This window comes from Carassius carassius, chromosome 32 (assembly GCF_963082965.1).
Source record: "Carassius carassius chromosome 32, fCarCar2.1, whole genome shotgun sequence".
Classification (NCBI taxonomy): domain Eukaryota; kingdom Metazoa; phylum Chordata; class Actinopteri; order Cypriniformes; family Cyprinidae; genus Carassius; species Carassius carassius.
In genome coordinates, this window is record NC_081786.1 from 10,428,317 (window position 1) to 10,451,136 (window position 22,820).

Sequence of the window (22,820 nt, forward strand, 5' to 3'; positions counted from 1 at the left end):
ACAGTCTGCTTACACACATTTTCACTTTGCCTCTTTTTATTTCAAAATTTTACACACAAATCCAAGAATTGCATACACAAAATGCTAAATGCCTCATATCTCTCGCAAAATGAAGCACTATATTCAAAATTTCCCAAACACATCTCAAAAGCAAACATTTGCAAACACCTTTGCCATAATATTAATTCCTGATCGATTTATGTGTTTGAATTGTGTGAAATGAAAACTTGCAACTTTAGGGATATTTATGCATGAACAGCTTGTAACTCTCCATTGAGAAAGGAAAACTTGAAATTGCCACATATGACCCCTTACAAATCTGTTACCCAATCATAGCAGTGGGTTTTTACTTCCAAGAAAAACATCAGAACTGAGTTTTTCAAAGAAAGGGTTAAAACAGAAAAGAAAATAGCCATTTACTTCCATTTCTTTTTTGTTTGTTTTTTTGTAAAAATGTAAAAATCTTTCTGACATTATAAGTGAATCTCAGAGAACCTTACTTTTTTTTCTAGTGCTTTGGAAATCTTAAAAAAAAATTATATATATATATATATATATATATATATATATATATATATATATATATATATATATATATATATATATATATATATATATATATATATATATATCATTGTGTTATAACAGAGCTTTGTAAGACTGAACAGATATGTCAGCTTTTTAGAGATTTTAAAGGGAGCGCTCTTTTCTGGCATTCTGCATGCTAAAATGTGCACGCAACAGCCTATGCTTGCTTTTGGTTAAAATAACAGAAGCTTGTAAATGTTGATGCTTTAATAGCAAATATTTTAGCAGAAGCGTTAATGCTGGCATGTTGTGACCAGGTGACACAGAGCTTACTATTTCATGTAAATTTCATTGATGTACAGAAGAAAGTAACTTAACTAGCAATATAATGAATTACTTTTGAAATTAATTAATCAGAAAGATAACTTTAAAATGAATAATCAGTAATTTAATATAGACATCATGAAAAAAATAAAAATAAAATATATATATATATATATATCTAGTGTGTGTGTGTGTGTGTTATAACAGAACTTTGTGAGATTGAGATTTTAAAGGGAGCGCTCTTTTCTGGCATTCTGCATGCCAAAACGTGCACGCAGCAGCCTATGCTTGCTTTTGGTTAAAATAACAGTGGCTTGTGAATATTGATGCTTTAATAGCAAATATTTTATCAGAAGCGTTTATGCTGACATGTTGTAACCAGGTGACACAAAACTTACTATTTCATGTAAATTTCATTGATGTAAAGAAAGTATCTTTACTAGCAATATAATTAATTACTTTTTAAATTAATCAGAACGATAACTTTAAAAGGAGTAATCAGTAATTTAGTTACATTTCAAGAGTAACTTGCACAACTCTGTTTATAAGTAATTAACAGCTAATATGCATAACAAGTAACTATAGTTAATAGTGTGAATTGGTCCCTAAATTAGAGTTTTACCTTTATTTAATGAATTTATTAATTTTAATATAGAAGTCAATAACATCCAAACTTCCTAAACATTTAAATGTAACAGGGTGGGAACTAAACTTGTTTTGCATGAGATATATAATGTTTGTCAGTTTGTTGTGTACCTTGCATTTTGTTAATTCATTTCAGAAAGGCGATATAAACATAATGAATGGAATACAAGAGAATATAAACAACTTCAGACACTAATGATGCGAACTGCTGTTAAGAAATGCTTTATTAAATTACAGAAATACAATTTGTCTTTCAATTAATTTGCTGGGTGGTTAATAAAGATTAATTAATAGTAATGATTAAGGTGATGATCAAGCAGATGATTACTTCATGCATCCTGTCCAGTTCATTCCTTTGGATTCTCTGAATCCTTCACATCATGCCTTTGTCCTTGACAGAAAGAGACATGAATGGACAGTCATTAGGAAATCTCAGTATTTATGATTCAAACACTGACAGGTAAATTCATTACAAATGATACCTGTTAGTGGCCTCTGACCTTTGAGTTTGATTGGCCCCAGCCTCACAGTATTGGTGTGGTAGGTGCTGTCAAGGGATCTCTTGTGACGGAAGCGGCAACCTTGGCGGCAGCGAGAGTTGTAATAGTTATCAGGGCAGATGATCACCTTACACTGCAGGTACACATAGGCATGAGTCCGGAGGAACTTGAAAGCTCTGAAACTGAACCGAGCATAATAGTGTTGACCGCTGGTGTAGGAATAATATGTGTTGTCTCTGGGACATCTACAAAAGACAAAAGAGAAAAATTATTTAGATACAGTTTAATCTACAGCCAAACTATTAATGCTAATGAGTACAAGAACATATTTAGACTAGGAAAAACAGAATTTTTACTTAATGCAGTCTATGAGCCCAAATGATTCTACTGTCACATATGATATGACGTCGAAGGGAGTTACATTTAAGAATAAGAGGGTCTCACCCATTACGCAGCAGGTCATAGGAGCGATCTTTGAAGTCATTGGGATTTGGAGACGCTACACAGGTGTCCAGGAAGAGATCCAGACTGTTGTCAGGCCTGTTTAGCTCGACCTGAACATACAGAAGCTGATTCAAGTTCACTTCATATGGAGAGTCATACATTTTCTGGTAGAAACTGTTGGATGTGTAGAAGGCAATGCTGGCATTGAAGTGGCCCGTTCCTGTGATGTTGGCATTGGTGATCTCACTGGCCCTGTAGAATATCTGCACCATGGTGTCTGGCTCCATTCGGCAGCCCACGCGTAGCAGGAACTGTGACTGGCGAGTGATTTCACCTGACTGAGATTGAGAGGCCCGTACATTGTTGGTGTAGGACACATAACCATTCATCATCTAGTAGGAAGAAACAAAGAACAGAATATATTATGTGATTTAAACATTCTAAGGTTTGGCAAAAGAAAACAGAGATACCACCCCTTATATCAAAACTGGAGCCCGGCACTTGTGTAAGATCATACCTCTTTGGCGGTTCCACATGCATCAAGTGGGAAGCTGAACACAACTTCAGTACTGCTAATAGTGGGTCTGCAAAGATGGTCGTCCACATAAAGGTCATCTGCATTCAACCCGAGGGAGTTCAGGTAAGATCTCTAAATGGCAATGACCATGTAGTCTGAGGAACAATCCACACGACCTGCAGAGAGGGAATTTCATCCCCTCAATGTATTTGTATGTATTTAAAGTATTTATTTAAATGTATTCATATTTTATAATAAATACAGCTGTTTAGCATTTAAAAATTATTTCATAGGACATTACCTCGATCTGCAGTGAGAGAGCTTGTGAAAAGGGCCTTAAAACCATGGCTGACACCAGAGGCGTCACTCCTGAAGACAACAGTCAAGTATCGTGAAGAAGAATGAAACAGTTGGTGTGTTGTGTCATTGAAGCAGACCTTTCCCAGCTGAGGATGACCAGTGGAAGAGCCATCGTATACTGTGATGTAGTCACAGTTACAGCAGCGCTCCAATCTGAGATATTTAAGATATTTAACCGAAATTCAACAAGACATCTAAATGGTTCCACCTGTAGGTCGTTAGTGGTTCAGCACAAAAACCCTCAATAATAACACTGCTTCTAGAACCATTTTTTTATATAGATTCTTGTAATATATTACTTATATGCTCACTTACTGCACATCAGCAAATGTCAGGAAGATCCTCTGTCCTTGCTCAGCAGAGAGATACCACACACAGTAGGCATTGTCATGGTAATAGTTTGGGTAGTTTGAACTGGAAAACAGACCAGAACCATACAGGTGTCCTCCACATTCAGGGTGAGGAACTGGAGATTGTGATGCCCACAAAATACATGAGAAACAAGGAGAAAAGAGGAGAAAATGTTAGCAAAATCGGCACAATAGATAATGCTGAAACAACTGTTGATCAATAAATTTAAAGGTATCCTTGAAAAGAGGCTGAGACATTTCATGTTGACTGCACGTGTATATAGCCAGCAATGTGAAAATTCATGTATTATAGCCCTTATGGCCATTACCAAATGAGATGGTCTCCGCTGCAACAGTTGTATATGTGGTGTTGATGTTCGACACATCTGTAAGATATATTTTAATGACTAGTAGTTTTCAATAGAGACACAAAAATAAAGGTTTTTGTTGATCAAATGTAAATATGATTACCTGCACAGTATGACACAGCACACACACTTGGCCTAACAAATTCATAGACATAATAATCGCCTGGACAGGCTTTCACTCTAATGGGAGTAGAATTGTAATAGCAGCAGTTATTGTGCCAGTGACCACAGACACCTCGGGTGACCACTCCATCCTCGGCTTTTGGGTGTTCACCATTTAACCACAGTGGGGCATGAGTGCCACATTTGTACTCATCAATACACATGTTTGGCATCTGGGCACTCTGGCCATGAATGAAGAGACGATACCAGCCAAACCAATTCACATTCCGGTCACACATTAAGACAGAGTCATTCTGATAGTCAGTGGCTCTCCAAGGTTCGTCCAGTACAGTGTAGCTGTAGCAGGGGTCATCTGAGGGAGCCTCTGTGTAATCATTCAAATGATCGTTGAAAAAGAAAATTAAAGTGTTGTTGAACTAGTATTTCAAGTATCTTCACAATAAATTATATTATAAGCTGTATGTATATTAGTTTCAGTTATTGATTGTGATAGCTGTACCTGATGTTGTGGACACTGTGCAATAGTCTGAGTAAAAAGAAGAAAGAACTTATCACTATGAGCCCTTTCAAACAATCCTGTTGGGAAACAATATTTACAATATCAAAAAAATTTTCATTTATCTTATCAGTGCTTTACAGATTTCTTACATCTCATCTCTTCTTTGCATCTTTTACACACAATTATTAATATATATATATATATATATATATATATATATATATATATATATATATATATATATATATATATATATATATATATATATATATATATATATATATATATATATATAAAACAAGTAATACACTGGCCTGTGCTTAGAGCAAAGTTATGTTTTTACTCTGAAATGTCGGTCAAGAGGACCAAGAGGAACTCACCATCATAATCAGGGCAACAGTCCCCAAACCTATGACAGACGTCGTCACAAGCACAGGAGCCCAAAAAAAGGCCACAGTTACCATCGCAGGAAGCTCAAGAAAAGGGAAAAATAATAAATTATAATTTTTATTTTGTTTATTTATTTATTTAAACTCATGCCTTTAATACATCATGCAGCATATCTTATCTCAATACTGACGATGAGAGCTGATTTAAAATAGAAAACTGAATTTATGTAGTTGATGTGAAAGTGGAGAATGTCTTTATAGGTGGGAATACGTATTTTTTTTAGCATTTTTAAGGAAAAAATATTTGGAAAAAAAGAAATGTAGTTCCATTGCCAAATTATGTTAACTTTGATACTTGCATTTAAAACAATAATCGCAAAATGACTAGAAATTTTATAAATAAAACTAGGTTGAAATTCGTAATATTACAGTCAAGTTTTATAAATATATATATATATATATATATATATATATATATATATATATTTTTTTTTTTTTTTTTAATTGCTTACCTACAAATACCCAGTTTGCATGAAATCCTCTACTTGTTACACTGTGATCACTGTAGAAAAACACAGTCAGATCATTGCTGCTGGATTTGAAAGACTGGTTCCTGTACTCCCGTATTTCTCCCAGTAAGGGGTGGAGGGTTGAAGGACCATCATATACTTTGATGTAATCACAGCATGTCTCCAAACTAGCAAGCAGAGAGGACAGAGAAAATAAAATGTAAATATATTTGTTTTTCCAGCTCAATAGTATGTTGTTGTAATGTTTCCTTGCAAAAAAGAAATGTAAAACTTACACATTTTCAGTATACAGTATCCATTCCAAAAGAAGGAAATTCAAAAATAGTCATACGCAACATCGGTGAAGGTCAGTAACACTGTCATGTTCCCTGTGCTATGAATGGTCCATGTGCAATATGAGTTATCAGGGTAGTTATTAGGGTACTGGGGACTGAACAATTCACCTGTCCAATCTGTCATATAGCCACCACATGATTCTGCGCATAGTGATGGAATATGGAAAACAGAATAAAAAGATAGACACAGCTGTAACTATGAGAAAAGTACTAGAAATTTGACATAGCAGAGGGAAAGAGAGGTTGAAAGTCATATGGTTTATCAAATTCTATTAATGTCTTTTAATCACATACCAAAGACCCAGTTTGCGTGAAATCCTCTACTTGTGACTGTCACGGTTCATAGATCTGTGTGTTCATTCTGCATGTCTGTTTTCTCGTTTCTGTCTGATTGTTCATTCAGCATTGCTCCGGCAATCATTGGGCTGATGAGCTAATCAGCATGGCTGCACCTGATGCTGGTTCTGTCCTGTCTTTATCTGTCTTGTGGTTGTTACTGCATGTTGTCAGATCGTTGTTTGTGTTTGTCGATGCTGGTCTTGCTCTCTGTCCTCAGATCACTCTTCTTGCGCTCTGCCAAGGAGATAGCTCAGTGTGCTTCCACGCCTGTTCCTAGGAGAATTCTCTGGGTTGGTTCGGGTCAGTGCCTCATAGTCTCCGTGTTACAGAGACAGCTCTCCAGCTCACCGATTCACCAGCTCACCTGTTCACCAGCTCACCTGCTCTATTTTCTTGTTCCCTGCTGTTTGCGTTGTGGCAAATAAACTGTTTTACTTGCAATTGGATTTTGTGTTCTTTTACGTGACAGAACGATCTGACCAAGATGGATCCAGCAAGTATGGCAGAGCTGAGAGACATTCTTACCAGTAGCAATAGTCGTTTTGCACAGCAAGAGGAGCAAATCATGGCTACTGGTCGTGCAGTGCAGGCACTCGTCACGCAGGTCTCTGATCTCACCACTCAGGTCAGACAGTTAAAACCTGAATCTGCCCAACAACCCACTGCGCTTAATCCTCCGATGTTTCCACCTGTGGATATCACCAACCGACGCATTGAGCCTCGTCTACCGCCTCCAACTGTTTATTCCGGTGAGCCCCTGTTATGTCGTTCATTTTTGACCACTTGCTCTCTTCACATTGCTCTCCAGCCTTCGTCTTTTCCTACAGAGGAGTCCAAAGTGGCTTTTATCATAACTCTGCTTTCTGGACGAGCGGCTCTCTGGGGAACAACGGTGTGGGAACAAGGACACACTTGCTGTTCTTCATTCCAATTGTTTTCTGAGGAGCTCAGGAAGGTTTTTGATCGGGCTGCATCTGGTAGGGAGGCGGCAAGGGAATTGGCGGAGTTACGCCAAGGAGATCGGTCAGTTACGGATTATTCTATTGAGTTTCGAACATTGGCTGCAGAATGCAACTGGAACCAAGAAGCGCAGTGGGACATGTTTAGGCATGGATTGGCCGACCGGATCATTAAGGAGATTTACACCCTGGAATTACCCACTTCACTCGACGGATTGATCGATCTGGCCATCCGAGTGGACACCAGACTACATCAGCGTGACCAGTTTGCAGCCATGGCGGAGAAGACAACTGATCACCGCTTTGATCCAGAACCCATGCAGGTGGGCAGGGCTCACCTTTCTCGAGAGGAGAAGGACAGGCGTAGGAACCTGGGGCTATGCCTATACTGTGGTGCCGCAGGTCACATCGCTGCACAGTGCCCGGTAAAAACCAGAGCTCGTCAGTAAGGAGGCTACTGACGGGCGGAGTCACCACTCAGAAGTCCTCCTCCCCGGTAACTCTGCTCTCGGTTCAAATACGGAGGGGCCGGGACATTTTCTCTTGTAAAGCACTGGTGGATTCTGGTGCAGAGGGTAATTTTTTGGATTGTGGGACAGCGTCTAAGCTGGGTATTCGTGCAGTTCCACTTAGTCCACCTATCTCAGTCAGTGCCCTCTGTGGTCAGTCGCTTCCACCCATCACTCATGCCACTGAGTCGGTGAGTCTTATCACTTCGGGCAACCACACTGAGACCATTTCTTTTTATTTGACTGATTCCCCTTTGGCTCCTGTGGTTTTGGGTCACCCCTGGCTAGTGTTACACAACCCCAATATAAACTGGCAACTAAGCACAGTCTCATCCTGGAGTGAATATTGTCATGCATCATGTTTGTTGTCCGCTTGCTCTTCTGTGTCTTGTTCTGTGTTGCAGGATGAACATGTGGATCTGTTAAACGTGCCCGCGGAGTATCTTGACCTGAAGGGAGTGTTCAGTAAGTCCCGGGCTGCTTCTCTTCCTCCGCATCGTCCTTATGATTGTGCAATAGATTTATTGTCAGGTACTTCTCCGCCTAAAGGCAGGTTATACTCACTTTCCGTACCGGAGAGGGAGGCCATGGAGAAATATATTTCTGATTTTCTTGCAGCCAAGATCATCCGTCCTTCTTCTTCTCCTGCAGGTGCAGGATTTTTTTTGTGGAAAAGAAAGATGGTTCCCTGCGTCCTTGTATCGACTATCGAGGGTTGAATAGTATCACGGTAAAGAATACCTACCCTTTGCCGTTGATGTCCTCAGCCTTCGAGAGTCTGCAGGGTGCTTCCTTTTTCACAAAATTGGATCTTCGCAATGCCTATCATCTGGTTCGCATAAGAAATGGGGATGAATGGAAGACCGCTTTTAATACCTCCAGGGGGCATTTTGAGTATCTTGTTATGCCATTTGGGCTCTCTAATGCTCCCGCGGTCTTCCAGGCACTAGTCAATGATGTGCTGAGAGACATGGTTGATCAGTTCATATATGTCTACCTGGATGACATTTTGATATTTTCTCATTCTCTCCAGGAACATGTTCAGCACGTCAGGGTAGTGCTTCAGAGGCTGCTAGAGAATGGGCTTTTTGTCAAGGCGGAGAAATGCATTTTTCACGCACAATCTGTTTCTTTTCTAGGGTACATCATATCATCCGAGGGATTACGCATGGATCCCAACAAAGTCCAGGCTGTGGTAGATTGGCCAACCCCAGATTCCCGCAAGGCCCTGCAGAGGTTTCTGGGCTTTGCCAATTTTTACCGCCGTTTTATTCGCAATTACAGCCAGCTAGCCGCCCCTTTGACTGCCTTGACCTCCGCCAAGATGACGTTCAGGTGGTCTAGCATGGCGGAAGCTACGTTCTGCAAATTAAAGAGTTGCTTTGTTTCAGCTCCCATTCTGGTGGCCCCTGACCCCTTCCGTCAGTTCGTGGTGGAGGTCGATGCGTCAGAGGTCGGGGCTGGTGCGGTTCTTTCCCAGCGTTCTTCCACGGATGGTAAGGTTCACCCTTGCGCATATTATTCTCATCGTTTTTCTCCTGCCGAATGTAATTATGACATTGGTAATAGAGAGTTGCTGGCAGTTAAGCTCGCTTTGGAAGAATGGCGACATTGGTTGGAGGGTTCGGAGGAACCCTTTATAGTCTGGACTGACCATAAGAACCTTGAATACATCAGTTCTGCTAAAAGGTTAAATTCTAGGCAAGCTCGGTGGGCCTTATTTTTCAGTCGTTTTCGTTTTTCAATTTCTTATCGTCCAGGTTCTAAGAACGTTAAACCTGATGCCTTGTCCCGTATTTTTGATAAATCTGAACGCCCGTTGTCTCCCGAGTCTATAGTGCCACATGACATCGTGGTATTTGGTATGACTTGGGAGATCGAGTCGAAGGTCCGTAAGGCCTTAGAAGGGGTAACGCCTCCGCCTGGATGCCCACCGAGTAGTTTATTTGTGCCAGAAGAATTACGGTCCGAGGTCATCCGTTGGGGCCATTGTTCCAAAGTAGCTTGTCATCCAGGGGTAAATCCTACAGTATTTCTTGTCAAACAGCGGTTCTGGTGGCACTCTATGGCCCGGGATATACGTCATTTTGTTTTGGCTTGCTCTGTCTGTGCCACTTCTAAGATTTCCAATCAACCCCCTGCTGGACTCCTTCAGCCGCTGTCGGTTCCTTCGAGACCCTGGTCCCACATTTCGCTAGATTTTGTTTCGGGACTCCCGCCATCGCAGGGTAACACGGTAGTTTTGACCGTGGTGGACCGGTTCTCGAAGGCAACTCATTTTGTTCCTCTGCCCAAATTACCCTCAGCCAGAGAAACAGCGGTTGCTGTCATTGATCACGTCTTTCGTATTCATGGCCTCCCGGCAGACGTGGTCTCTGACAGGGGGCCTCAGTTTGTTTCCAAATTTTGGAAAGAATTTTGTCGTTTGTTAGGGGCGACTGTTAGTCTTTCTTCTGGGTTTCATCCCCAGAGTAATGGTCAGACGGAGAGGGCCAACCAAGATTTGGAACGGATATTGCGGTGTTTGGTGTCTCAAAACCCATCCTCTTGGAGTCAGCAACTCTCATGGGTGGAGTACGCACACAATTCTTTACCAGTGTCATCCACGGGCCTATCTCCGTTTCAGTGTAGCATAGGTTACCAGCCACCTATCTTTCAGAGTATGGAATCCGAAGTCGCGGTCCCCTCTGCTCACGCCTTTGTCCAGAGGTGCCACCGCACCTGGAGGAGGGCTAGAGAAGCCATCCTCCAGGTGGGGGCGCGCACCAAGGCCCAGGCCGATCGCCACCGGTCTGAGCCACCCGTCTACGTTGTTGGTCAAAAAGTGTGGCTTTCATCTAAAGATATTCCTCTCCGTTCCGTCTGTAAGAAGCTTGCTCCCAAATTTATCGGCCCGTTTACTGTCACCAAGATTATTAGTCCAGTGGCAGTCCGCCTCAAACTTCCTCCTGCGTACAGGAGAATTCATCCCGTCTTCCATGTCTCCAAATTAAAGCCCCTTTTTCGTGCCCCCATTAATCCGCCTGTCCCAGTTCCCCCACCGCCGCGACTCGTAGATGGGGAACTCACTTATTCGGTAAGGCGTATTCTGGACTCGAGGCGGAGGGGACGCGGATTTCAGTACTTGGTGGACTGGGAGGGTTACGGTCCGGAGGAGAGGAGTTTGGTTCCCGCTAGGGACATATTGGATCATTCGCTTATTGATGATTACAATCGCCAGGTAGGTTCCTCTGGAAGCGCCAGGAGGCGCTCCTAGGAGGAGGGGTACTGTCACGGTTCATAGATCTGTGTGTTCATTCTGCATGTCTGTTTTCTCGTTTCTGTCTGATTGTTCATTCAGCATTGCTCCGGCAATCATTGGGCTGATGAGCTAATCAGCATGGCTGCACCTGATGCTGGTTCTGTCCTGTCTTTATCTGTCTTGTGGTTGTTACTGCATGTTGTCAGATCGTTGTTTGTGTTTGTCGATGCTGGTCTTGCTCTCTGTCCTCAGATCACTCTTCTTGCGCTCTGCCAAGGAGATAGCTCAGTGTGCTTCCACGCCTGTTCCTAGGAGAATTCTCTGGGTTGGTTCGGGTCAGTGCCTCATAGTCTCCGTGTTACAGAGACAGCTCTCCAGCTCACCGATTCACCAGCTCACCTGTTCACCAGCTCACCTGCTCTATTTTCTTGTTCCCTGCTGTTTGCGTTGTGGCAAATAAACTGTTTTACTTGCAATTGGATTTTGTGTTCTTTTACGTGACAGTGACACTGCTGTCACGGTAGAAAAACACAGTCAGATCACTGTAGGTGGAATTAAAAGTCTGGTTCATGTACTCCTTTATTTCTCCCAGTAAGGGGAGGAAGGTAGAAGGACCATCATAAACGCTGATGTAATCACAGCATGTTTCCAAACTAGCATGCAGTTAGGAGAAACACACACAAATGTATGCGTTTAGTTTTTGTAAAACCATACTAATATTTCATCAAAGAACATTTAAGGACATATAATAGGTCTTTACAAAAAATAAAAAAAAACATTTAGCAATTTTTACTTGGATGAAAGATGCAGACTTATTCTATAAATGAAGATCATTTAATATAACCGTGACAATGAACTAGTACCAAACAAGTATAATGAAAGAATTGTTTCCTACTCTAAATCAGTGAAGGTCAGTGAGACGGTTGTGTTCCCTGTGCTATGGATAGTCCATATACATTGTGCATTATTAGGGTACTGGGGACTGAACAATTCACCCATTGCATCTGTCATATAGCCACCACATGGTTCTTAAAAATATAGAGATAGAAAACAAGAGAATAAAAATATTTAGAATTTTCATGAAAACAGAGAAAAAACCCAGATAATCAGTGCATAAAGTTATTCTAAACACTATACAGACATGCATACATACCTGAAGTACCTTCAGTGGAATATAACCAGCCACCTAAAAAAAATTAACAACGTATCTTATATAAAAAGACAGCATAAAAAGAAATGTTCTTCACTATATAATTTTGAAGGATATTTACCTGTTGTCTGTGACTCAATTATTTTAGCTGTAAAATGAAAAAGGCACAACTTGTAATATAATACTTGTCTTTCTGTATGTGTAATGTTTTTTTTTATCTATGATTACAAAGTCACCTCTCTGAACTGAGAAGTCATTTTAGCAAAACATATGACGACAGCTAGCAGCTGTTTTTTAAGTTGTACAGTTTTTGCCAGTGAATGATAATCTTACCCTGAAAGGCAGTTGAAAGCAGACACAGAAGGAGAGTCAAAGCTTCCATCTTTCTCTTCCGATCAAGTTTGTCTTCAACTTTCCAGTCATTACTTATATAGTCAAAATCAGCCTAAGGATTTCCTTATGACACACGAATATCCTGGAGCCTGTGCTGGGAAAAAGCTATAACGATACAGATGAATATTATGCAACATTTATTATTACTCTTGTGTGTTGATGCAAAGTTTGAGAGTGATAATGTTAATGATATCGAACACATAATTTTAGTGAAGGTTTTTACCATTACCTTACAAAAATATAAAGTTTTACAAAAATATGAAATGTACGTATAAAACAAAGGCAGTGGCTATTTGCACTAAGTGTAAAATGCAATTACATGGTATTTGCAGTAAGTGAAAATAGCATATTTTCTTAGCGATAGATGCTATTTACACTAAGTGCAAATAGCTATTTACACTATGCTAAAATAGTAGGATTTTTGGCTATTTATACTACTTATTGCAAATAGTGGCAACTATCTGCACCTCAGTATTGTAGTACATTATAAAAACAATATGCAATAATACCTTGAGTGTAAATTTTAATTCAAATTATTAAATGGATGCCACCTTATTGGGACAATAAAGCCCTCCCTACACGTACCCTAAGTTAGTGTAAATTGGCCTCTGCCAACAAGGCAGGCTCTATGCATTTAGTGTAAATAGACACTCCGTAAAAGAAAAGAGAGCAAGTCTGTGGTGTGACATGAGAGACATCCCTAAAGAGACCAGCTCGAAAAATGGAGCGCAGCTGGAGGAAAACAAAACTAGAGGTATTTCGTATTGCTTGGTGGGAAAGTAACCTATCCTACAGAAAAGCATTAAAAACTGCTAGATCCGATTACTTTTCTTCTCTTTTAGAAGAAAACAAACATAACCCCAGGTATTTATTCAGTACAGTGGCTAAATTAACGAAAAATAAAGCCTCAACAAGTGTTGACATTTCCCAACATCACAGTAGTAATGACTATGAACTACTTTACTTCTAAAATCGATACTATTAGAGATAACCATTCAGCCGTCAGCTACAGTATCGCATCAGACAGTGCACTATAGACCCCCTGAAGAAACAGTTCCACTCATTCTCTACTATAGGAGAGGAAGAATTGTATAAACTTGTTAAATCATCTAAACCAACAACATATATGTTAGACCCTATACCATCTAAGCTCCTAAAAGAGGTGCTTTCCAGAAGTCATAGATCCTCTTCTGACTATTATTAATTCCTCATTGTCATTAGGATATGTCCCCAAAACCTTCAAACTGGCTGTTATTAAGCCTCTCATCAAAAAACCACAACTTGACCCCAAAGAACTAGTTAATTATAGACCAATCTCGAATCTCCCTTTTATGTCCAAGATACTAGAAAAGGTGGTATCCTCACAATTATATTCCTTCTATGGTATATGTGAGGATTTCCAGTCAGGATTTAGACCGTATCATAGTACTGAGACTGCTCTCCTTAGAGTTACAAATGACCTGCTCTTATCATCTGATCGTGGTTGTATCTCTCTATTAGTTTTATTGGATGTTAGTGCTGCGTTTGACACAATTGACCACAAAATTCTTTTGCATAGACTTGAACACTTTGTTTGCATTAATGGAAGTGCATTAGCATGGTTTAAATCGTACTTACAGTATATGACCGCCATCAGTTTGTAGCAGTGAATGAAGATGTATCATATCGATCACAAGTGCAGTATGGAGTACCTCAAGGCTCAGTACTAGGGCCGCTACTCTTCACACTTTATATGTTACCCTTGGGAGATATCATCAGGAAACATGGTGTTAGCTTTCACTGTTATGCTGATGATACTCAGCTCTTTATTTCTTTGCGGCCCAGTGAAACACACCAATTTGAAAAACTAATGGAATGCGTAGTCGACAGAGCCGGACAGTAACGGAGTACATTTACTTGAGTCCACTACTTAAGTACAATTTTGAGGGATCTGTACTTTAATCGAGTATCATTTTTGGGGAGTACTCATGACTTAACTCAAGTACATTTGAGAGGCAAATATTGTACTCTTTACTCCGCTACATTTCTATAAACGTAAGTTCTTCTTCGGCCCCGTCCACACGGAGACGGAGTTTACCCCAATCCGATCTTTTTTTTTTCCTCGTCTCAAGAAATATCCGTGACCACATGAAACCACAAAACGATGTAGTATATATGCCAGACCAGCATGTGGCACTGTAATTATGCAACAGAGATACACTTAAAACGGAGAAGAAGACATGGACTATGCTCATAAACCTTGCGTGTGGTACACAAACGAACATGGAACAATACATTTATTAATCTGTGTTAATGTTAGTTAATAAAAAGACAATCGTTCAGTGTTTGTTCATGTTTTTGTTGCTGTTATGTGACGTAGCGGTTTCTGATTAGAGGCGAGACATGGGCTGATGACGTCATCGTTTCAGAAACTATATGGATTCGCCGTCCACACGAAAACACAAAGGCGGCGTTTTCAAATGTATCCTCTCTGGGACCCAGTTTCGAAAAACATAGGTTTCACTCTTCCAAAGGATCCGTGTGGACGAAACGCCTATCCGATAAAAAAAATGTTCATATTCAGAGAAACACGTCTCCATGTGGACGAAAAAAAAAAGGAAAAAAGAAAAATCACACATAGATTGTGTGTGTGAGAATGGTGTTATTCAGCTGAAAGTATTTTCTCCTGTATTTGCCTGTATGTCAATGTGAGAGGAAGGGGCTTAATACTGTCAGTCAAATGAGCTGAATTTTTCCTTCTTTGTACGCTGATCTAAACACAACTGATTAGCTGATTTTCTTTAATCATTATTATTTTCTCTTCTATGCTGCGTTTATAACACGGTCAAGATCAGAGGTGTGTCAGAACATTGCTATATTGCCTTCTTTGTTGGTTTAAGTTTATTGATTTGGTTGATGAAAAAAGAGAAACTCAATTGTACACACAATTGTTAGCTGGATTTTCTTTTCTGATATTTCACATAATGTAAGCTGAGCATTTGCTTTGATGTTCTTGAGTATGCGGTGTGTTTAACACAGTCAGGTTCAAATGTGGGTGCAAAAAATCCATTAAAACTCTAACAGAGGTTTGTCAGAGCGTTGCCATTGTGCTATTGCCTTGTGGGCAAGTGAAAAATGTTAAATAAAGCAACATGGTAAAAAGATGAAAATGACTTGATTTTACTTTCAATTCCTTTTACATTCTCCAAAGGTATTAACATTAAAATATTTCATAACTCCACGTAGGACGTTTCTGTACATAAATGTAAGCACTGTGGCAGTAGTAATGCAATATTTAGAAAATGTACTCTTTTACTCATGATACTCAAGTACTTTTAAAAACAAGTACTTCAGTAATTTTACTTAAGTAGACATCTGACTGTAGTACTTTTACTTGTACTTGAGTAAAATTTTGCAAGGGGTATCTGTACTTTTACTCAAGTAATGAAGCTGTGTACTCTGTCCGCCTCTGGTAGTCGATATAAAAAACTGGATGACGAGTAATTTCTTACTGCTAAATTCTGAAAAAACAGAGGTGTTAATTATAGGACTTAAAAACTCTGCATTTAATAACCTAGAACACTGTGTAAGACTTGATGGTTGCTCTGTCAATTCTTCGTCATCAGTTAGGAACCTAGGTATGCGATCTTCTTTCTTTCCTTAGAAAGCCACGTTCCTAGCATTTGTAAAACTGCATTTTTCCATCTCAAAAATATATCTAAATTACGGCCTATGCGCTCAATGTCAAATGCAGGAATGTTAATCCATGAATTTATGACTTCAATGTTAGATTATTGTAATGCTTTATTGGGTGGTTGTTCTGCACGCTTAGTAAACAAACTACAGCTAGTCCAAAATGCAGCAGCAAGAGTTCTTACTAGAACCAGGAAGTATGACCATATTAACCCGGTCCTGTCAACACTGCACTGGCTCCCTATCAAACACGGTATAGATTTTAAAATATTGCTTATTACTTATAAAGCCCTGAATGGTTTAGCACCTCAGTATTTGAACGAGCTCCTTTTACATTTTAATCCTCTACGTCTGCTACGTTCTCAAAACTCAGGCAATTTGATAATACCTAGAATATCAAAATCAACTGCGGGCGGCAGATCCTTTTCCTATTTGGTGCCTAAACTCTGGAATAACCTACCTAACGTTGTTCGGGAGGCAGACACACTCTTGCAGTTTAAATCTAGATTAAAGACCCATCTCTTTAACATGGCTTACACAAGGATTTTTAGGCTGCATTAATTAGGTAAACCAGAACCGGGAACACTTCCCATACCACCCAATGTACTGGCTACATCATTAGAAGAATGGCATCTACGCTAATATTAGTCTGTTTCTCTCTTATTCCGAGGTCACCGTAGCCACCAGATCCAGTCTGTATCCAGATCAGAGGGTCACTGCAGTCACCCGGATCCAGTACGTATCCAGACCAGATGGTGGATCAGCACCTAGAAAGGACCTCTACATCCCTGAAAGACAGCGGAGACCAGGACAACTAGAGCCCCAGATACAGATCCCCAGTAAAGACCTTGTCTCAGAGGACCAACAGGACAAGACCACAGGAAACAGATGATTCTTCTGCACAATCTGACTTTGCTGCAGCCTGGAATTGAACTACTGGTTTCATCTGGTCAGAGGAGAACTGGCCCCCCAACTGAGCCTGGTTTCTCCCAAGTTTTTTTTCTCCATTCTGTTACCGATGGAGTTTCGGTTCCTTGCCGCTGTCGCCTCTGGCTTGCTTAGTTGGGGTCGCTTCATCTACAGCGATATCGTTGACTTGATTGCAAATAAATGCACAGACACTATTTAAACTGAACAGAGATGACATCACTGAATTCAATGATGAACTGCCTTTAACTGTCATTTTGTATTATTGACACACTGTTTTCCTAATGAATGTTGTTTAGTTGCTTTGACGCAATGTATTTTGTTAAAAACGCTACAGTATATGTGGTTTTATTAACAAAGTTCAGGAGGAGCACGATCAGATTATCATCCAATTTGGCACAGGTGCATCTTGTTTAGCTAATAATCTTAACTAGCACACAAGCGTATATATATCAAGTCTTCCTACCTCCTGTCCCACGACAGTTTTTCGGCATTCCTCCTCCACCCCAACTCCTCACTTCTAATCTATTAATCCCAAATAAGGGATAGGGGGAGTTATTTGGGTTCGGGCTATGCTCCGGGCCCGGACCCCTCCCCCAGGACAGCACGCCAAAATATGCCAACTATTTGCCTTCAGATTAGATGTAAGGGTGAACTCGTGAAATAAATAAAGGTGACTTGACATGACATTAAAGTAGAGCCTGTTTCAGTTACCCAGATAAATGGTCTGACATACTTTATCCCATTCATGTCTCTTCTTCACACTGCGTACTCTCTCTCTCTCTCATAAAAAATGTCATGTGTTCACACTCATTCAAATGTGTTTTGAAGCAACATATCACTGTTGCAGCATTATTTGCTCTAAATAAAATATAATTGCATCATTAACATTATCTTTACTGCAATCTCTGATCACACCACTATCACAAACTTTGTGCCAACAGATATAAAATGGATATTGTCTTCAGCTGTGTCATTTCCACAATTATGTAGTATACTCTGGTAGTGATGTATGTATTCCAAACAAAATCAATGTGCGGGATAGGGATGTTGTTACTTAGTCCTTCCCTAGTCTCAGTTCATGTTTGCACACTCTTTGGCAATAAGTTTCAGAATATTAAACAATACAAGCTCACAATAGCTTAAGATCATGCTCATCTATTTCACTTTTGTAGGGTAAATGTGTTAATTTATATATGTCATTTACATATATGTAAACATAGTGTCCAGGACTATTTTTTTATTATTATTTATTTATAATAATTATTTTATTTTTTGCCTCTAATGGATCCACTTGGCTCTATAGAGTCGTAAACACTATTGTAGATTGTCTTTGCTGCTTTGGTTTATTTCTTAGATCACAAACGTTCAAAACTTCACATCATCCACATCCTTTGTGCACATAAAAAAAGCAATTATTTTCTCATTCTTTTGAAAAAAATAGCCAGTGCTTTGGTACATCGATGAAATTGATTATGCACAATTGTCTGCTGATACCTATAATATCAATTGCTTATCTCATGTTGATAAAAATATATTACACTGACTGTTTTTTGTAGAATAGTCTTGACTCCAAAACGTCTAAGCATAAGCTGAATCACCTGTTTCAAAAAGGTATTCTCTTATCACTTCTCTTAAACAGCATTTTTTTTTCATGGTATAAACTCATAAAAAAATAGTTAAATCCACAAATATTGTTTAGTGTAAAACATGTTGAAGATTAGCAGATAGACTGTCGATTCATTTAAGTGCCTCTTATGGATAATGAAAGGTTCATATTTTGGTCCCCAACAACAGACTGACATGCATATAAGGCAAAAAACACTTTCATTGTCTTATAATATTCATTTATTTTTTACCTTACTTGCTCAACGTCTCCTAAATGATTCGTTCACTGATTCACTTCCAAACCACTCCTTTGCGTTACGCTATACAGCGGTGATTGTTTTGATAGACTAATTTTAATTTTATCATACCAGTAATGCCTGATAAAGCAGCGTTTGTGATCGCGCTGCTACATTGTGTACAGTGTTACCAGAGAAATGTCTCTGGTTACTATCGTAACCTCGGTTCCCTGAGAGGCGGGAACGAGACATTACGTCAGCTAAGACGTTTATGGGAACTCCTCCCTTCTCCACTTTCACTGAAATCTTATGGGCTAACGCCAGCTGGGGACAGCTGGCCAATTGATGCGAAGCATGCAAATACTGACAGGTCAGCAGGCAGTATGAAATGCATGGGTGCAAAAATTACGTCAGAATCACGACTGAACGCTAGCACAGTTGATCAAACAGTAACCACGGCGGCTAACGTAATGTCTCGTTCCCACCTCTCAGAGAACCGAGGTTACGATAGGAACCAGATACGTTCCCTTCTCGAGGCAGTAACTCAACATTACGTCAGCTAAGACGTATATGGGAACTGTATAAAATCCCGCCGTGAGAGCAGTGAAGATAAGCCCAGAACGGAATCAATCACCCCCACACATAAGCAAGAAAGTTCTAGCCAATGGCCGTGTCGCTAAGAGTGCTCGCATCTGATAGGCGGAACTAGACCAATGAGACAACTGCTCCGACCCTAACAAAATTTGCATATCTTCATGCAATAACTCGAAGGCTGCACTGAACAAGTTAGACACAACGCAATAAGCACTCAAGCATGAGAGTTAAACACAGAGTCGATGGCGTTTGCGGTGACAACTGCATAAACCATATAAACCATAACATAGAGTTAGCAGCCATGGTAACTACTGTATAGCTGGTTAACAGTTTAGAACACATGAATAAAACTTAACTCACCGAAAATACATGTGACGCTACAGAGGGTACATCCAGCTTGTAAAACCTGGCGAATGTATTCTGGGAAGACCAGCCAGCAGCAAAACATAAATACTGGATAGACATACCTCTAGACCAGGCCCACGAGGAAGCATTTATATTGTCCTCACAGAATGAGCTCTGATGTTGAGGGGACAATCCTTCCCCTGGCATTCGTTAGCAGGGGCGTCAGACTGGGGGTAAAACCAGTACTGATTACCAGGGCCCCAAAGGAAGAGAGGGCCCTTGAAAAGTCTGGAATGTGTTTTTATTTTACCTGGATATTTTCATGGGCGGGGCCATGGGGGTCCATCAGGACTGCCTATGCATAGGGCCCGGGTTCTTGTGCAACGGCCCTGTTCGTTACCATTCGATAGCGTCCACAATCCAGTGAGAAAGTCTCTGTTTAGAAACAGCACATCCCTTATTTCATCCACCAAGCACACGAACAGCTGGTCCGACTGACGAAAGGCGGCCGAGCAATCCATATACATCCGTAAAACCCTAACAGGGTCCAGGCGCTCTGAGCATCAGCGTCACACGAGGCTGACGGCTCAGCAGCTAAGGCGGGCAGGGACACAACCTGTGCCTCAAACGGTGTGTTGAGTGACTTTGGAACATAAACTGGGCTCGGCCAGAGAGTGAAATTACAGTCGCCAGGTCCGAAACAGATGCAACATCATTCACCAAAAACTCAGGAAAGTCTCCAATGCGCTTCACCGAGGCGAGAGCAAGAAGCAAGGCAGTCTTCATGGAAGCTCCTTAACCGTAATCGAAGCTAAGGGCTCGAACGGTGGTAGAGATAGAGCCCTCAAAACTAGAGCTAAATCCCACAGCGGCACGGAGGGCCTCTGAAATTCCCTCAGTGAAAACGACCTGCCCCGTCTGAAACAGTGCAGAGTCGATGAAATTGCTCTAGAGAGATGGGCTCGCATCGCCATCGAGTCCAAACATATTCCCAGATATGTTACAGTCAGGCTCAGTAAAAACACGCTCTTCTGCATATTCACACGCATTCCCAGCGTTTCCAAATGTCGAAGCATTGTTTCCATGTGTCTGATTAGCACATCTCTTGAGTGGGCTAAATTCAGCCAATCATCCAGATAATTCAACATGCGCATTCTGCTCTATCTGTGGGGAGATTTCGCTCAATTGCTCCCTCTCGAGCAGACTGAGAACTTCCTGTCACAGAACAAGAAGGTTTTGGGGCAAAGTCAGTGACGGGACCACGCCATTGAAGCGGGGAGGTCTGCGTTTGAACTGGAGAAAATATCTGTGGTGAATTATTCCCAGTATCCATGGTGAAACGCACGGGATAGTCCTCCTAGCGTCCATGAAATGACACAGCGGACGCGTTAGCTCTACGGCCACTAATGGCTTGTTTTGAGCAGGGCCCCGCCCCCGCGAGGCTAGAAGCACTGGCGGGAGGGCGGTTCATGGCGGCCATTGTATGGTGTGGCACTCTTGCGCCCTTGAGAGGCCATTATAATTAAGGGTTGTGGCTCTGCGCTGCTCTGAGTCAGGGCGAGTGACACAGTGTTGGGTGCAAGAGGAATAGAAAGCTCTTTTGTTGAATTTGGACACATGCTTCTATTGTGAGTTTTTACTAACACAAACAGCATTTAAATACATATAGTAATCGTCACCTGTAGTAACATGGGGGACATGATGCATCTGAACAGGGAGAGTGACACCTTGTTTTTGTGGTGTTGGCACTCTCACGCCCTCGCGAGGCCAATATAATCATGGGTTGTGGCTCTGTGCTGCTCTGAGACAGGGCAAGTGACACAGTGTTGGGTGTAAGAGTAAGAAAAGCTATTTTATTGATTGTATACATGCTTCTATTGTGGAACTCACACAAACAGCATTTAAACACACATAGCAATCGTCTAGCCGGTCTTAGAGCCTGACGAGGTGCAGAAGAGCAAAACCTTGCACATGATGACTGGAGTGAGCGACGGGGCATCACGTGGCTCACCGCCTTGGCGCGCTTTCTGCGTCTCGGAGAAACGCTCCGTGACCGACTCCATGGCGTCACCAAAGAGGCCGGAGGGACTAACTGGAACATTCAGGAGCGTCCTACGGTCCGCGTCTTTCAGGTCAGCTAGGGTAAGCCATAGCTGCCTGTAAGGATGACCATGAGCCCCATGAAACGGCTGAGCAGAGTGCTTAGTAGCCATCGGCGCGAGATCAGTTGCCGTGTGCAGATCCCTGATGACGTCAGCCCTACTATGCCGCCGTCTGCCTGGAACACCTGGAGTATTTCCATGGCATGAAGAGCAGAAGCTGCCTTTCCTCAGAAGTATAGGCTTTGTCCACCTATGGGCCCAATGCAGAGGGAGACGGGCACAGGTGCGCGTCTCCTCAACGGCGGGGTTGAACATGCGTGCGTGAACATGGCCTGCGTGGCAGAGTGGGTGCGCGCCGATTGGGGTGCAGCCCACGACTTCACCACGCCATTTGGCAGCGACTTGACTGGAGGAGCCACGAGTCCAGCTACTTTTCACAGGCTCGTCCCTCTGAGACGCCCAAACCCTTTTCCGATGCCGAAAGCGACATGGAGTTGTCTTCCTCGCCAGCTCCAAAGAGGACGAAGTTCGCGGGGCGGAAGATATCGTCCACCAAGCCGACGTCAAACTCGTCTTCGGCCGGGAGAGGGCCCACCAGCGGCTCGCTGGCGGCAGTGGGCCTCATTCCCGCTGTTGTCCGAGCAACTCTGGCTCTGAGGGCGCACACTGGCAGCTCGGCACAGTGGGCGCACGTGTGGTCCGTGTGAGGCTGTCCCCAGCTGGCGTTAGCCCATAGGATTTCAGCGAAAGTGGAGAAGGGAGGAGTTCCCATATACGTCTTAGCTGACGTAATGTTGAGTTACCGCCTCGAGAAGGGAAGCGCTATTTTTACC

The 22,820-nt window shown here is 41.5% G+C and overlaps 1 protein-coding gene across 1 annotated transcript in view; it reads right to left on the minus strand.

The window, feature by feature from the left end:
* Positions 1 to 1,703: 1,703 nt before the first annotated feature.
* LOC132113372 (deleted in malignant brain tumors 1 protein-like) overlaps positions 1,704 to 22,820 on the minus strand; it is a 33,352-nt gene continuing 12,235 nt past the window's right edge. Inside the window, exon 8 of the mRNA XM_059521160.1 lies at positions 1,704 to 1,888. Within this exon, the coding sequence (XP_059377143.1) occupies positions 1,845 to 1,888 (44 nt within the window). The 3' untranslated portion in view covers positions 1,704 to 1,844. The remainder of the gene's footprint in view (positions 1,889 to 22,820) is intronic.